Below are 15,908 nucleotides of genomic sequence, written 5' to 3'. Positions count from 1 at the left end.
AACCGGCAAGGCCCCAGGATGCAGTGGGAGACCTTGGCCTTTTAAGCTAAGGTCTTTCCCAGGGCTCAGTTTGTGTGAGGGAATGCGTATTCAGTGGTTTAAAGCTAAGGAAGGGGGCAGCTAGGTGGCGTAGTGGATAAAGCACCGGCCCTGGATTCAGGAGGACCTGAATTCAAATCCGGCCTCAGACACTTGACACTTACTAGCTGTGTGACCCTGGGCAAGTCACTTAACCCACATTGCCCTGCAAAAAAAAAAAAAAGAAAGCAAACAAGGCCATCTTTTGCCTCAATTCTTCCTTAGCTTTTTTTTTTTTTTTTTTTTGCAGGGCAATGTGGGTTAAGTGACTTGCCCAGGGTCACACAGCTAGTAAGTGTCAAGTGTCTGAGGCCGGATTTGAATTCAGGTCCTCCAGAATCCAGGGCCGGTGCTTTATCTACTGCGCCACCTAGCTGCTCCCTCATTTGCTTTCATAAAGAATCAGCCTGGGAGCGGAATACCCTCAGAATTTCTAGCCAGAACAGAAACAGTTGCTATTTACACTCACTTTGAGAAATCAGAAACCCAAACGATGAGCAGGTGAAGCTTGGGTTGGGACCTATTATTGGCCAATCAGTGACAGTCAGAGGGATTTGGGTTTAAAGGCATAGTCTAGTAGCTCCATTTGAGTCCCAATGGACTTTATCAGAACCTGCACTGGAAAATCATAACATATCTATAAACAGAAAACAATGTAATAATAACGATCTTCATCACCATCATCATTATTACAGTACGTGGAACAGAAGGACTTTGCTCACCTTGGCTTAGAACCCATCACCTTGTTGCAACAGACGACATCGGGCCTTGCTTACCTTCACTCCCTCAGCATTGGTGAGATTTTCCCCCACTCCCCCCATTGGGGGTCTTTCCTTGTTGCACAGTTGTCAAAGTGGCCATTCTGAGTTACTCTTGTCTTTGACTCCGTTTGACCTCTTTTCCACATAGCTGGTGAATATCTACTCCAGAAGGAGATATATCGTTCTGGCCAGCATGTTGAATTTAAGGTTCTAGGAGAAGGGACGGAAAGAGGAGAGAAACTGTGCTCCTAGCTTCATTTTGAAGTGGTTTACCCTAATCCTGAATCACTTCCTATAAAGGAGTCATACGTACAATATTGGAAGCCAGGACACCTAGAAGTGGCTGACAGCACATCAGAAAGTTGGTGAGGGGAGGTGGAGCCAAGATGGCAGGGCAACAACTTGGCTTAACTCTCCCAACATTCTCTTCCAAACAAGTTTAGAATAACTCCTCAAAGAAAGTTGGTGAGGGGGATCCAATGCTCTGTTACCATGGTGTTGGACAAACATTGGGCTGACCTAGAATTTTGCATCAGTTCACAGAGACCTGAAACCCCACAACATCCTTCTCTCCATGCCCAATGCACACGGCAAGATCAAGGCTATGATCTCTGACTTTGGCCTTTGCTAAGAAGCGGCAGTAGGCAGGCACAGTTTCAGCCGCCGCTCCGGGGGTACAGGCACTGAGGATGGATTGGCTCCAGAGATGCTAAGTGAGATTGCAAGAGAGAATCCCTGTGAGTAGCAGAGCTTCTTTCTCTGAATACCCCCTAAGACCTAAGTAGAGGAAACTGCACCCACCTCCAGGTAGAGCTTTTCCGCAAGTACAAGGGTCAAGAATTCCCAAATATTGAAAACTCGGTTTCTGCTGGTTTGCTAGCTGGTACTTGAGCGGGACATTAGAGGAATCCTAGATATTCCGATGAGGCTACTAGCTGAGAAATTGGGGCCCTTCCAAAGACCAGTGAGACATAAAACGGATTAGTGAAAAATGATACAGATTTTTGTCTCTCTACCGTGTTTTAGCCCAATCATGTTCCTTTTCTGCAACTGGGTGTACCGTGGATAGACACTGGACCTGAAGTCCAGGAAGATCTGAGTTCAAATCCCACTTCAGCTACTTACTGCTGTGTGACCCTGGGCAAGTCACTTAAGCTCTGTTTGCCTCATTGTCCTCATCTATAAAATGGGGGTAATAATAGCACATACCTCCCAGGATTATTGTGAGGACAGAATGGGATATTTGTGTAGAATTTATTTTATTTGTGGGTGGGGCAGGGGCAATGAAAGTTAAGTGACTTGCCCAGGGTACAAACAGCTAGTAAGTGTCAAGTGTCTGAGGCTGGATTTGAACTCAGGTCCTCCTGAATCCTGGGCTGGTGCTCTATCCGCTTTGCCATCTAGCTGTCCCGAGTTAGGTAGGAATTTAACCCCCTATAGATGTAAGCTCCCTGAGGGAAGGACTTTCATTTTTGTCTTCTTATATGTAATACATAACAGAATTTCCTGACCCTGAGAAGGCTCTTTAAAATGGCTTATTAAGTGAATTCATCAAGCAAAGATGGTGAGCGAGGCCCCCATAGCCTGAAGAATGGATAGGTTCTGTATCCTTTTTCAGACTTACACCGTCGACATTTTCTCTGCTGGTTGTGTCTTTTACTATGTGATATCTGATGGAAACCACCCATTTGGCAAGTCCCTGCAGCGGCAAGCCAACATCCTCCTTGGTGCCATACAGTCTTGACTGTCTGCACCCAGAGAAGCATGGTAAGTCATGAGAACAGCCAAGGCATGTGTATGTTCAGCTGCCTGGGTGCCCTCTCCACCCACCAAGGAGTCACGGGTGGGGTGCACTACTCAGAATTGTTCCTGCCATTCTTGAGGGTCACCATCTGTCCCATCTGTTGTGAGATGCACAAATTTGGAGCCATCTCCACTCCAAATGTTCACATGGACTATTTATGCTCGACCTGTAGGAGAGCCTTCTGAGCTCATATTTGTCTGATCAGCTACAGTCAGACACTACTGTACACAACCCCAATATAAAGATGCCATTTTGGTCCTCTTCAAGAACAAAGGAAAACAACCAGTCCATCCCAGCATGCCCTTGACCGGCATTGGCCTAAGTCAAGGATTCTTTTTTTTTTTTTTTTTTTTTAAGTGAGGCAATTGGGGTTAAGTGACTTGCCCAGGGTCACACAGCTAGTAAGTGTTAAGTGTCTGAGGCCGGATTTGAACTCAGGTCCTACTGACTCCAGGGGCCGGTGCTCTATCCACTGCGCCACCTAGCTGCCCCTAAGTCAAGGATTCTTAACCATTGTTGTTTCTTGACCCCCTTTGTAAGTCTGGTGAAGCCCCTAGTTCCCTTCTCAAAGTAATGTCTTTAAATGCATAAAGCAGAATATGTAGGATGACAAAGGAAGCCAATTAGATTGAAATATTGTTCTCAAATATTAAAAAAATCAAGTTCATGATTCCTGGGTAAGAACTCCTAGCTTAAGTAGACACTAACAACCCTGTCTCAACTTGGAGCTTGTCAAGTCAACAAGTCTTTTTTAAATACTTTTTATGTGCCAGGCACTGGGTTAAGGGCCGCTTAGAGGAACTGTAGGCAAGAGAGCTCTATGCTCCACAGTCCAGCTCAGAAGGTAGGTGAGATCATCCCATCTCTTTGACCTGTGTGACCCTTTGTCTGGTGGCTGGTTTCTGTTTTCTGATCCCTGAGATTCCTCGGGACTAAGGCCTTTACCTGGCTTAGCTGGTGGCACCCACGGGCACTAGAGTCAAGTTAGTCACTAGTGACCAGTGAGTGAGGTGTGGGTTTCTTTTCCTCCCATGTAGAAGACATTGTTGCTCATGAACTAATAGAAAAAATGATCGCTATGGATCCTCAGAAACGACCCTCGGCCAAGCACGTGCTGAAACACCCATTCTTCTGGGGCTTAGAAAAACAACTGCAGTTCTTTCAGGTATTGTTTTGTGTGCGTGTGCATGTACGTGTGCGTGTGTGTGTGTGTGTGTGTGTGTGTGTGTGTGTACGTGCACGCCCATGTTTTTTAATGTGGTTCCAGTCCGCCAGAGGAAAATTTGAAACACCTAAAACGTTTGGAACACAGCTTTTGACTGTGAGGTCAAAGGATATTGATTTTCTCTATTTGGACCCTTCACCCCTAATTTGACAATTCAGTTCAATTCAACAGACGTCCATTAAGCACTGTCAGGCCCTGGGATAGGCATATCCTTTGTATCCAAAGTATACAAGGAAACCTGTCCTCAAGAAGTTTACATTCTACTGGGGGCAACATGGATAACAGATATATAGATAGATAGATATAGATAGATGGATAGATAGATAGATAGATAGATAGATAGATAGATAGATAGATAGATAGATAGATAGATAGATAGATAGATAGATATACAGAATAAAGAAAAGGTCATTTGGGCAGGGGGAATCCCCAACAATTTGAGACTAAGGAAAACCTCAGGTGGCACTTCAGCTGAGTCTTTGGAGGAAAGGATGGGCTTCCAAGAGACGGAAGTTAGGAAGAAGAGTATTCCAGGCTTGGGAAAGCCTATGCAAAGGGACGCAGGCTGGAGATGGTTATGTCGTGTGCATGAATGTCAAGTTAATCGCCTAGTTTTGTGGTTCCTGAGCAAATCACTGGACCTCTCTAAACCTCAGTTTTGCTCATCTGGAAAATGGGAATAATAATAGCACCTACCTCACCAGGATGTCATAAGAATCAAATGAGGTAATATATGGAAAACCTTTGCAAACCTAAAAGCACTATGTAAATGTTATTGTCATTATTGTAATATTTTATCATAAAGGCACTGCAGCTCATTGAGTAGTGGGAGGGATAAGCTCAGACCTGTGTTTTAGGAAAATCACTGGCAACTATTCGGAGGATAAGAGTGCAGTGGGGAGAAACTTAAGGCAGGGAAACCAATTAGGAGGCTACATAATTACAATAGTAGAGGCCTAGATTGATATGGTAAGGGCCCAAACCAAGACAGTGACTTTAAGCATAATGGGATTGGGGATGGATGTGAGAGATGTTGTAGAGGTAGAGGCGATGAGTTGCTAATTGATGGGAAGTGTTAGGAGAAGGAAATGAGGAGGCCAAATGGTGCTTAGAGGTTACAGAGCCTGGGAGCCCTGGTGGTGGTACCCTGAGCAGAACAGGAGTTTGGAAGCGGGATGGGTTGTGGTAAAGTTTGAAGCAATGGGTTGTGTTTTGGACACTATTTCTATTTTCTCCTTCGAAGCAATGGGGGCTAGTGAAACTTTGGAACCTCTGCAGTGAGAACAGGGGCAAGGGAATTGTGGTATAGGTCTAGTATACAGTGAAAGCTTTTGCCAGGAAAACTGGAGGCAATGGGGTTTATTAAGTAGAAGGAGTAACATCATTTTGTGTGTGTGTATGTGTGTGTATACTATACACATAGACATATATACCTATTTATAATTATAGTATGTTGTTTATGTGTATTTGTGTGTATATGCACATGTATTATGTAAATGCTCATTATTAATTATATGCTATATGTATGTCCTATATGAATGAAATTTCTTTGAGGGGTATATACACATAACAAAATTCTTAATATCAGGCTCCTCAAGCTGGAAGAACAACACCTTAGAGATTGCCTTGCCCAACCACCTAATTTTTTTTTTATTTTATCTTTTTATGGTCTTTTAAAGTTCATTTTTCCTTTTCCATTTTTATTTATTCTGAACTTCACAAACATCACCTAAAATAAATACTTCCATGTATATAATAGAATAGGAGTGGGTTTTATATGAAATTGAATCTCTGTTATGTGTGTACCTTGCTTTTCTTTTCAAGTATATAAATTCAACAGCACATAATTGGTTTTTTAAATCATAAAAGTATTTTATTATTTTCTAGTTACATGTAGAGATAGTTTTCAACATTTGTTTTTATAAGATTTCTAGTTACAAATTTTTCTCCCTCCCTCCCTACCCTCACCCCCTCTCCAAGACAGCAAGCAATCTCATATAGGTTATATACGCACAATCACATTAAACATATTTCTAGATTAGTCATGCTGTGAAAGAAGAATCAGAACAAAAGGGAAAAACCTCAAAAAAGAAAAACAAAAAAATAGAAATAGTATGGTTCAATCTGCATCTAGATTCCACAATTTTTTTTCTGGATTTGGAGTGCATTTTCCATCATGAGTCCTTTGGAACTAGACTTAGTCCATTGTATTGCTGAGAAGAGTCAAGTCTATCACAGGTGATCAGCACACAATGTTGTTGATACTGTGTACAATGTTCTCCTGGTGTTCTGCTCATCTCACTCCAGCATCAGTTCATGTAAGTCCTTCCAGGTTTCTCTGAAATCTGCCTGCTCATCATTTCTTATAGCACAATAGTATTCCATCACATTCATATACCACAACCTGTTTAGCCATTCCCCAATTGATGGACATCCCCTCAATTTCCAATTCCTTGCCACCACAAAAAGAGCAGCTTATAATATTATTTTTGTACATGTGGGTCCTTTTCCCTTTTTATGTGATCTCCTTGGGAAAAGACATATATAGTAGGGTAGTTGTTGGGTCAAGGTATGGACTCTTTATAGCGCCCTTTGGGCATAGTTCTAAATTGCTCTCCAGAATGGTTGGATCAGTTCACAGCTCTACCAACAATGCATTAGTGTTCCAATTTTTCCACAGCTTCTCCAACATTTATTATTTTCCTTTTTTGTCATATTAGCCAATCTGATAGGTGTGAGGTGGTACCTCAGAGTTGTTTTAATTTGCATTTCTCTAATCAATAGTGATTTAGAGCACTTTTTTTCATATGGCAATAGATAGCTTTGATTTCTTCATCAGAAAATTTCCTAATTATTAATGAGAAGTAGTAGTAGCAGCAACAGCAGTAGTAGTAGTAGTATTTTTCATCTGCTTGTTAATAGCTTGGATTCCTCCCTTTTAAAACTGCCTATTCATATCCTTTGACCAAACTTGGATAATGGCTCTTAAGTTTTAAAAACTTGAATTAGCTTCTTATACAGCCTATATATGAGATCTTTATCAACGAAACTACCTGCAATGATTTTTTTTCCTCATTCAACTTTTTCCCATCTAATTTTAACTGCATTAGTTTTGTTTGTGCAAATTGTCCATCTTCTCTTCTGTAATCCTTTCTCTCCCTTATTTGATCAAGGACTTTTACCCTAGCCATAGATGTGAAGGGTATTTTCCTTCTTGTGCCTCTAATTTGTTTGTGATCTGATCTTTTATATCTAAAGCATATATCCATTTGGAGTTTGTCTTGGTATGTGGTATAAGGGGTTGGTCTTTACCTAACTTCTGCCAAATTGCTGTCTGGTTTTCCCAGACGTTTTTGTTGAATGATGAAATCTTACCCAGAGTTGGAGACTTTGGGGATATCAGATACTATGTTACAGTGTTCATTTGCTTCTGCTGATTAAACCTCTCTTATTTTTTAACCAGAACCAAATAGTTTTGATGAAATCACATAGTTCCTTTGTGTCTTGGTAAACAGACTTTCAGATATTTAATACATTCTATAATTATATAGATTGGAATGTCTTTTTCTCTCTTACTGTTGCAAACCCTCTCCTTTTACATATAAGGAAACTAAGACCTAGAGAGGTGAGGCCACTAATTCAAACTTAGTAACTGAGCCAAGATTTTAAACCAAACCTCCTACCTTCAAGTCCAGTATTCTTGCCATTGCTTAGCAGGAATACAGCCAGTAGCAGAAATCAGGAAGTCTACAATGCATAGATTCTTCCTAATATCATAGATTAAAAGCTGGAAACTTAGAGATCATCCAGTTTAACACTCTTGTTTTATAGTAGAGGAAACTGAGGTCCCAAAAGTCCAAGTAGCTTACCCAAGGTTATACAGTAATTGACAGAACTGAGATTTGAACCCTGGTCCTCTAACTCTAAATCTGCTTCACCCCATTGCTGCTGCTTCTGAGCTGGACTGGACCATTCTGGGACAGAACTAACTCAGGGTGTTCTCAGAATTCTGTGACTTGATGTGTCCATCTTCAGTCACCACATATCAGAAAACTTGTCCTTCATCGTGTTGTCTCTTTGATTCTCTTACAGGACGTGAGTGACCGGATAGAGAAGGAGGCCTTAGATGGTCCCATAGTGAAGCAATTAGAAAGAGGAGGGAGGACAGTGGTCAAAATGGACTGGAGGGAAAATATAACTGTTCCACTCCAGACAGGTAATGTCTTACAAATATTTTCTCATTCAATCTTCACAACAACCCTAGGAGGTAGTTAATATTATTATCCCTATGGTTAAGTGACTTGCCCAGGATCATGCAGCTAGTAAATATCTGAGGCCAGGTTTGAACTTGGTCCATTATATTAGTGGGACAGCTAGGTGACATAGTGGATAGAAGGTTGGGCCTGGAATCAAGAAGATATGAGTTCAAATGTGACTTCAGGCACTAGCTGTGTGACCTTGGGCAAGTCACTTATTCCTGTTTTGCCTTAGTTTTCTCATCTGTAAAATGATCTGGAGAAGGAAATGACAAATCACTCCAGTATCTTTGCCAATAAAACCTCAAATGAGGTCACAAAGAGTCAGACATGACTGAAAGCGACTAAACAACAGCCATTACATTTAGAAACCAGTTTGTTCAGCCATTGCCCAAAGGATGAGCAAACACTTTCTTTGTAGTTCTTTGACACTAACAAAAAATGTTGCTAAAATTTTTATGTATCTATGGAACCCTTCCTTATTAATTAAATGACATTAACTTCAGAGGGGATGGCACTGATAGCTGGGAAAGGCCTCCAGGAGGTGGCAGCACTTGAACAGTCTTGGATGAATACCTATAAGAGCCCAGGATAAGTAGAAAAAAGGAGAAAAGTGTATCAGCTCAGCTTTATTACTTGGTTTATCCACTTGATATACCTGGAGACCCACAAAAGCACAGCTGGTTGTCTGGGGTGAGCAAAAACACAATTTAGGATTATCCTGCTCTCCCATTTCTCCTATTATTGGTGATTTGGAACATTCTTTCACATAGCTATTGATAAGTTTAATTTCTCCTTTTGTAAAACTTATTGTTCTATCCTTATATATTTGTATCAGTTCCTTATGTGTCTTGGATCTTAGACCCTTATGAAAGAAATTTGCTATAAAGACTTTCCATTAACTGCTTTTCTTTTAATTATAGCAGCATTCATTTTATCCTTGTAAAAACTTTTCATTATTACATGATCAAAATGGTTCATTTTATCTTCTACAATCACCTCTGTTCCATTGTTTAATTAAGAATTGTGTACCTTATCCAGCCTCAGACACTTGACACTTACCAGCTGTGTGACCCTGGGCAAGTCACTTAACCCCAGTTGCCTCACCAAAAAAAAAAAAATTTGTATACCTTGCCATGGTTGTGCAAACTGTCACCTCCCATTCTCCTCTAATTTTTATAGGTATAAAATGTTTAGACCATGAATCGATTTTAGAGCTTATGTATAGTATAAGATGTTGATTTAAACCTAATTTTTACCAAACTGATTTCTAGGTTTTCCAGTTTCCCTATTTTGTTGAATAGGGAGTCCATACTCCAGTAATTAATATGCTTGGGTATGCTTGGGTTTTTTGAACACTAAGTTATTATATTTGATTGCCTCTAGGTCCTGCTTACTTAGTCTGTTCCATTGATTATTTTTTAATCATTACCAAGTAGTTTAGATGATTATTGCTATATGGTATAGCCTGATATCTGGTTATGCTAGACCTAGCTCATTCCTACTTTAAAAAAATATTCCTTTGAGATTCTTAACCTTTTGTTTCTCTAGATGAATTTTGTCACTATTTTGTCCATTGTATAAAATACTCCCTTGGTAGTTAGATTGATATGGCACTAGAACTATACTAAATAAATTAGGTAGTATTATAATTTTTATTATATTGGTATGGCCCAACCAATAGCCAATGAATATTCCTCGAATTCTTAAGTTCTTCCTTTATTTCTGTAAAGAGTATTTTGTCATTGCAGTCATGTGAGTCCTGAGTGTGCCTTGGTAGGTAGACTCCTAAATATTTTGGTGCATTTTATCATTAATTTGGGAATGAAACTTCTTTTATTTTCCTTCTGCTGGATTTGGAAGGTAATCTTTCAGAATGCCTGATTTGTGGGGGGCTGTGTTTTATATAATACTATTTACTGAAGTGACTAATTATTGGAATTAATTTTTCTTTTGATTTCTGGTATTCTCTAAGAAACCATCATGACATCTATAAATAGAGACACTTTTTTTCTCAGTTTCTTTTTCTGTATCTTATTAAAGTAATAAATAGCAGTGACCATGACAGTGCTTTACCTCTATCTAATTTCTCCTCATTACAGATTATATTAGCTCTTAGTTTTGATACTGTATTTTTCATATGTAATCTTGTTTTTCACCATTATGTCTTTTTCCTTTTCCAGATCTTCGAAAATTCAGAACCTATAAAGGGGGTTCTGTAAGAGATCTTCTCCGTGCTATGAGAAATAAGGGTAAAGGGTTTGCAAGGGCAGGGATGTCTAGATTGAAGAAGTAGACAGAGGCCCCTCCTTTTTCCCCAAAATGCACATTGGGCACCAAGTGGGACCTGCCAAAGTTCTTGCTTTGTTTAGCCAAGGAAAGAGATGATTTCCTTCACCAAACTGGCATTTTCTTCAGCAGAATTGAAACTCATAACTAAGGCATTGTAGGGCTGGCCTCTCTGATGCTTGTGTACTTAGCAATCACTATCTCTTTGCTATCTTTTTTTATGGCTTCCTCTACCTAGATGTACCTGATACATGTAAACTTGTATCCAGGGTCAAGTATCCTCACAAAGTAGGCTGGGTAAATGCCTCTAATGACAGGGAACTTAATAATGTTTCTGGGTGCTTGGACTACTGTCCCTGGGAAAGCACGGAGGAGGCAAATTGTCCAGCTGAACATATGTTGCAAATCTCCCCTTGAGGGTTCATGGCATTTTCTCAGACTGTATAATCAGAGAGCAGTCCTAATGTTGAATACTTAGTAGAGGTGGAAGACACAAGCTTCTTAGCTTAGTTTAGTTTTCTTAAAGCTCAGTAATCCTTACTTCCTTGGTTATTTTCCTGGTGCTTCTTGGGGTCATTTGGAACTCTGTTGAGTCTTGATTATTACAGCCATCTGACTCATTCCCAAATAGGGACTAATAAACTGAAGGGCCTCTGTAGTGCCATTTTTTTTCTTCCTGTTTTGTCCAAGGTTGACTTGTCCAATACAAGACAGCCTACTGGAATGGCCTGGGAAAGTCAACCAAGGCCGGGAGAGGGGGTTGATTGCTTATCATTTCTTTTTCTTCTGCCTAGGAATCTAAGAAAAGGGGCAGACTTAAAAAAAAAAGTCATTAACATTTCCCTCTCTATTTAGTAAAAAAGGCCTTTCCAAATGTCCCTCACAGCAAATGAAACTTGCTATTGATTCCATATTACTTTTCCTCATGCCCTCTATGCTCCTGCCACATTGGTCTAGAAGATGTTTCCTCATATGTGAGACCCCATCTCCCACCTCCATACCTTTGCTTAGGCTGTCCGCTTTGCCTGGGGGATTCCTTCCTCATTTCCAAGCTCTACCTCCTCCATATACGGCCTTTTCTGATTTCACCCCACCTCCCTGATGTTACTCTGTGTGTGTGTGGGGGGGGGTATGCACACATACATATTTACTTACATAAATTACTTCACATCTTATTTTCATATGGATCTCCATATTATATAGAGGGACATATTTTTCTAATTACTTTTCCTGTTACTTCCCCTCAGTAAAATGTAAACTTCTTGAGAATAGGGCCTGTTTTGTTTTGGTATCCCCTGCATTTTGTACATAAAAGGCACTTTAGGGAACAGCTAGGTGGTGCAGTGTATAAAGCATGGGCCCTGGATTCAGGAGGACCTGAGTTCAAATCTGGCTTCAGACACTTGACACTTATTAGCTGTGTGACCCTGGGCAAGTCACTTAACCCTCATTGCCCAATGCAACAAACAAACAAAAACATAAAAGGCACTATATGGTCTGGTCTGATTTGCTGCTGGTGAAGAGTTTAATGGTTAAAACCTTTAAAGGCTGCTAAAATAATTTTAGCTTTGTGGGGAGAAGATTCCCAATCTGGCAGAAACATGGGAATCCCATCTAGGCTTGTCAAATTCAGTGACATTCCCAGCGGTTAAAGCCAAATGCTTCTGTCTTTCTGTGTTCTCTTGGCAGAAACACCACTACCGGGAGCTCCCCGAGGCCGTGCAGGAGACCCTGGGCTCCATCCCCGATGATTTTGTCCGTTATTTCACATCTCGGTTCCCCCACCTCCTCTCCCACACCTACCGAGCCATGGAACTATGTAGCCAAGAGAGACTCTTCCAACCTTACTATTACCAAGAGACTGAAGAACTGGGCCCCCCAGTGACAAATGATGGCCTCTGAGGAAGGGATCAGCCTTCATGACCCAGCATTCAGAATCCCCTCGGCTCAGAGAGCCATGAAAGAGAAGCCACGCTTCTGATGTTAAGTGCCTTAGACTGCCTGCCCTGTTCTGCATCAGGGGGATGCTGAGCCCTTGGAAGTGGAAGAAGTGGCTTCTTATAACCAAAGGGAAATTGAGAGGATCGAGGCTGCTGGGGCTCTTTGGCTATCAGGGCTCCCTGTGTAAAATGGGCAAAGGTCATGAAGGTCTTGAAGAGCTACATCCGCCTTCAGTCTTTCTGCTGGGAGCAAACCTCTTTGGATATTGGGTTCTTGTTCATCTGCTAGTTTGTGGTCGATAGATAAGGACTTTGAAGGCCCCAAGAAGCGAGAAAAGGAGTGGAGGAATAAAGAATCCAAAGAGTCCATCCATCTAACAGGAGTTAACTGCATCTCCTTCCTTTTACCACCAGGTTTGCTTTTGTACTACTAGGCTGACTCCCCTGCAAGACAGTGGGGCTGGAGAAGGACAAGGACAGAACTAGGACCAATGGGTAGAAGGCAGAGTGAAGTAGATTTCTGTTCCCTTGAAGGAAACATTTCCCAACAATTTGAACTGTCCCAAAAGTAGAGACAGGGAGAGAGGGAATTTCTGGTCATATACTGATTCAGATTAAATGACCTGTGAGGTTCCTTCAAATTTTGAGATTCTTTGAGGATTGAGGAAGACTCTGGTACTCAAGTGTTATCAAAGATGGAGTTTTATGGTGTCCTTGAAGACAGGAGGCATAGAGCAAATCCTTTATCCATTGAGCATATCCCAGACAACCCCATTATGAAGTGCCTCTTGTAAATTATTGGCCAGAAGTCTTCTGAGAGGAAGTGAGTGTAAGGATTGGGAACACACCAGTAGGGGCTGATTGACTCTATATTGTAAGTGGACCTAGAAGATGGGGAGGTGATAGAAATCGGAGATCTCTACTGGTTTCAGAAACTTTAAAAAAAAGACGTCTCTGCTGGTCTAAGTACAGAAGCGTTTCCACCTTGGCGTTTGTTTTCAATCCTAAAAATTTAGTCAAATATATAAGGAAATCGATTTAAAAGAGAAATTATTTGTTTTCTCCCAGCCAGAGTACCACCCAAGGAGGGCCCTTGAGCTCCTGTGTCATATGACCCTTAAAAACCTTCACAGCTCCAGTATTCTGAGTCTAACCAGAAAAGAGGAAGGGAGTGCATCTTGGGGACCCCATTTAGAGCATGGCAAATCTCGTGTTAACTGTAGCCCTATCTGATAATTTTTTGTTTCAATCTTCTTAAACCTGGACCTGGAATTAATGGCAAAAATTACTTTTGTTGTTTATTTTTTTTTCCTGACATAAGCAATAAAACTTAAATGCTTGTGGTCGCAGGGAACCTGGGGACGGCTCATGCTTGTGCCTGCTCTGTAGCGGATTTCTCATACAGTAATTCCTTTTCAGTGTCCTCAAAGCTGTGACTGAAAAAAAAAAAAATCCCTTCATACCTGAGAAGCATTAATATGTTCTGACAGGACTTTGTGTGGTATTCTTTTGCAAATTATCTATTTATTTTACGTGTATTTTAGTTAATTTTTACCCTGAAACTGTAACTGGTTAAAGTGTGAGGGCCACAGGCAAATTCGGGCTGTTACACACTGTTAATCTGTTTTAAAACTGGAAAAGGAAGAAATGCTATCGTATCTTTGGATGGAGTGGATGAGTTTAAACTTGTTATTGTTGTTGTTTAGAAGGGCAGTTTACTTGATCGGGTAAAAGTCTACAGTCTTAGGTGATTTTTATTGTTTTTTAAAAAATAAAATTCTGTGCCACTCTGTCTTATTGCTAAATAGATGGTTATTTGATGGAATGTTGTGTGTTCATTGTTTATCTGGAGTATAAATTCCTGTTTTAGCTTTTATATTTTATAAGAGCCATTATCATGTCAAAAGCCAATGTTGTGCAAATCTCTTGTGTATTTTTAAACCTGTGGTGATCCAAGGTCATTACCTAGAGCAAACTGCATATTTTTATACCTCTCTGGTACAGTTCTTTTATAATTCTGCTTATCAGATTGATGATGATGAAATACTAACAATGATGATGACTTGTACTCGAACAAACTTCAAATAAAAATAGATTTAGATTTGGAGACTGGTTTCTTCTTATTAGAGACCTGTGCTTTAAGAACCTTCTTCTTCCTCCTCCTCCTCCTCCTCCTCTTCTTCTTAATAGAGAGGCAGGGGGCATCTAGAGTGGTGCAGTGGATAAAGCACTGGCCCTGGATCAGAAGACCTGAGTTCAAATCTGGCCATCAGACACTTGACACTCACTAGCTGGGTGACCCTGGCAAGTCACTTAACTGAGCCCATTTGGGGTTTTCTTAGCAAAGACACTTGGAATGGTTTACCTTTTCCTTCTCCAGATCATTTTATAGAAGAAGAAACTGAGACAAATAGAGTGGATGACTTGCCCTGGGTCACACAGCTGCTAGTAAGGTCTGAGGCTAGGGTTTGAACTTAGGTCTTCCTGATTCCAGGCCCAGCACTATCCACTATGTCACCTACCTGCCCATCTTTGTGCCTCTCCACTGGCTGTCCCCTACAAAACGCGTGAAAGTACTGCACCTTCTCATCCCTAGCCTCTCCGAATCCTGATTTCCTTCAAGATTCAGTTCAAGTACCATTTTCTAGATCAGAGGTTTCAAACACAGAGTCCACAACACTCCCAAGTGGACCAAATCAAGTCAAAATGTATTGGTGGGGGCAGCTAGGTGGCGCAGTGGATAAAGCACCGGCCCTCGATTCAGGAGTTCCTGAGTTCAAATCCGGCCTCAGACACTTGACAACTTACTAGCTGTGTGACCCTGGGCCATGTCACTTAACCCCCATTGCCCCCCCCCAAAAAAAAGTAATTGGGAAATTAGGTCTAACAAAATAAGGAAAACTAACAATAAAAACAGTCACTATTAATAGATGGTTTTCTAAGTCAATATGTGGCCCCATCCTTATGTACAGTTTATTGGCTCCATTTGAATTTGAGGTTGACACCACTGGTCTAGATGAAGGATTTCTGGATTCCCCCCAAAGCGTGCTAGTGCCCTCTCTCCCCCAAACTACCTTGGAAGGTTAGTCATGCTATTACATGATGGTGCCTTCTCCAAAAGCACCAAGCTATGCAAAATTGCAGACAAAAACACAGGGCTTATGGGGAAAAATGAGGTTAATGGCAAAAGTGCCCCAAAATTTTCATCAGTCTCATTTATACATATGAACTTTAAAATGGTAGCATCAATTTTATACATATTAAATGTTAAGAAATACATAAATACTGGGGGCAGCTAGGTGGCACAGTGGATAAAGCACCGGCCCTGGATTCAGGAGGACCTGATTCAAATTTGACCCTCAGACAGACTTGACACTAGCTGTGTGACCTTGGGGCAAGTCACTTGACCCCCACTGCCCGGCCCCCTCAAAAAAGTTTAAAACCTCACTAAGACTTTTGGGACACTAATAGTTGGCTAAAATAGCTAGATTTGCCAGCTTAGATATAAATGAGAGAAAGAGTGAGACAGAGAGAGAATAGATAAATCTACTCATA

The 15,908-nt window shown here is 40.9% G+C and overlaps 1 protein-coding gene across 1 annotated transcript in view; it reads left to right on the top strand.

Annotated features, from left to right (window-relative positions):
• Positions 1-12,648, top strand: part of ERN1 (endoplasmic reticulum to nucleus signaling 1) — a 109,700-nt gene extending 97,052 nt beyond the window's left edge. The window contains 8 exon segments of the mRNA XM_043962751.1: positions 774-873; positions 1,376-1,580; positions 2,439-2,571; positions 2,573-2,606; positions 3,681-3,808; positions 7,961-8,084; positions 10,308-10,375; positions 12,103-12,648. Coding sequence (XP_043818686.1) covers positions 774-873; positions 1,376-1,580; positions 2,439-2,571; positions 2,573-2,606; positions 3,681-3,808; positions 7,961-8,084; positions 10,308-10,375; positions 12,103-12,315 — 1,005 coding nt within the window. The 3' untranslated portion in view covers positions 12,316-12,648.
• The last annotated feature ends 3,260 nt before the right edge of the window (positions 12,649-15,908 follow it).

Source organism: Dromiciops gliroides, chromosome 4 (assembly GCF_019393635.1).
Source record: "Dromiciops gliroides isolate mDroGli1 chromosome 4, mDroGli1.pri, whole genome shotgun sequence".
In the NCBI taxonomy this organism is placed as follows: Eukaryota; Metazoa; Chordata; class Mammalia; order Microbiotheria; family Microbiotheriidae; genus Dromiciops; species Dromiciops gliroides.
Note: the sequence above shows the minus strand (reverse complement) of the source record. Positions and strands in the feature narration are given on the sequence as shown.